This window comes from Pundamilia nyererei, unplaced genomic scaffold (genome assembly GCF_000239375.1).
Source record: "Pundamilia nyererei isolate P.nyererei 1_Seehausen unplaced genomic scaffold, PunNye1.0 scaffold00155, whole genome shotgun sequence".
Classification (NCBI taxonomy): Eukaryota; Metazoa; Chordata; class Actinopteri; order Cichliformes; family Cichlidae; genus Pundamilia; species Pundamilia nyererei.
In genome coordinates, this window is record NW_005187556.1 from 1,437,673 (window position 1) to 1,438,957 (window position 1,285).

Consider the following 1,285-nt stretch of genomic DNA (forward strand, 5'->3'; position numbering starts at 1 on the left):
TCTCTCCTCACAGTGAAATACTCCCTGAAATATTTCCTCACTGCCACGTCTGGACTCCCAGACTTCCCAGAGTTTGTGGCTTCTGCTTTGGTTAATGGAGTTCAGGTGGGTTATTGTGACAGCAACATCAGGACAGCCGAGCCCACACAGGACTGGATGAAAAAACTAGTAAAAGACGACCCTCAGCACCTGGACTGGTATTCTGAGAAGTGTTTCGGAAATCAGCAGGTCTTCAGAGCCAACATTGATAGCTTGAAGCAACGCTTAAACCAGACTAGAGGTAAAAAGATAATGACATATATATTCTATGTGTACGTCCATGTTTAACTTTATCTTGCTGTCATTATTTTATGACTTAGCAGATATGTTTCTCTCAGGTGTTTTGTCACTTTGGTGTAGTACAATGTAGTAGTCAGTGTAACCACATGCAAACACATGCATGCATTCATGAACACATTTTTGAAGAAAAATAAAATAAATCACAGGAGACATGACTTTCTTTTGTTATGTTTTGTTTATCTCAAATCTGTCCAAGTCCAAATAACAAAACATCTTTTTTGTTTAGATATTCATGGAGAAGTTCTGGTAGTTTTATTAGATTATTTACTGATGTATGGATTTACATTATGCAATGCCATTCTTGCCCAAGAGTGGCTCTGATTATGTTTATGCCTTTGCCATTAACTAAAATCTCCATCTAAGTGTCTGTGACAACCTCACAGTGTCCCATGTAGTCTAGAACTGCTCAGCATTTTCTTTATTGTTCTCCTACCTGATATATGTATATTGTAATGATTATATTAGTCAAAAACTAATTTAATCCACCTATGATAATCAACTTATGACATTTGGCTCTGTTTCAATCTCTCCTTACAGGTCCTTGCATCTTACAGAGGATGAATGGCTGTGAATGGGATGATGAGACTGAAGAAATTAAAGGTTTTAATCAGTACGGTTACAATGGTGAGGACTTCATAGCATTGGACCTGCAAACACTAACATGGATCGCTCCCAAACCACAGGCTGTCATTACAAAACTGAAAAGGAATGCTGAAAAAGCTCGATTAGAACACAACAAGAACTACTACATCAACAGGTGCCCCGACTGGCTGAAGAAGTATGTGAAATATGGGAGAAGCTTTCTGCAGAGATCAGGTAGGATTATATTTCTTAGTCTGTGCAGACATATGTTATGTACCCATTGTATCTCTAATCCACAATAACATTCCAGTGAAAATGAAAAAAATATCCCATGACATCTGTTCAAAACATCTGTCTCAGTTAA

The 1,285-nt window shown here is 37.8% G+C and overlaps 1 protein-coding gene across 1 annotated transcript in view; it reads left to right on the plus strand.

The window, feature by feature from the left end:
• The window catches only part of LOC102192156 (class I histocompatibility antigen, F10 alpha chain-like), a 4,671-nt gene that overhangs the window by 1,426 nt on the left and 1,960 nt on the right, over nucleotides 1-1,285 (plus strand). Inside the window, exons 2-3 of the mRNA XM_005745225.1 lie at nucleotides 14-280; nucleotides 877-1,155. Of these exons, the coding sequence (XP_005745282.1) occupies nucleotides 14-280; nucleotides 877-1,155 (546 nt within the window). The remainder of the gene's footprint in view (nucleotides 1-13; nucleotides 281-876; nucleotides 1,156-1,285) is intronic.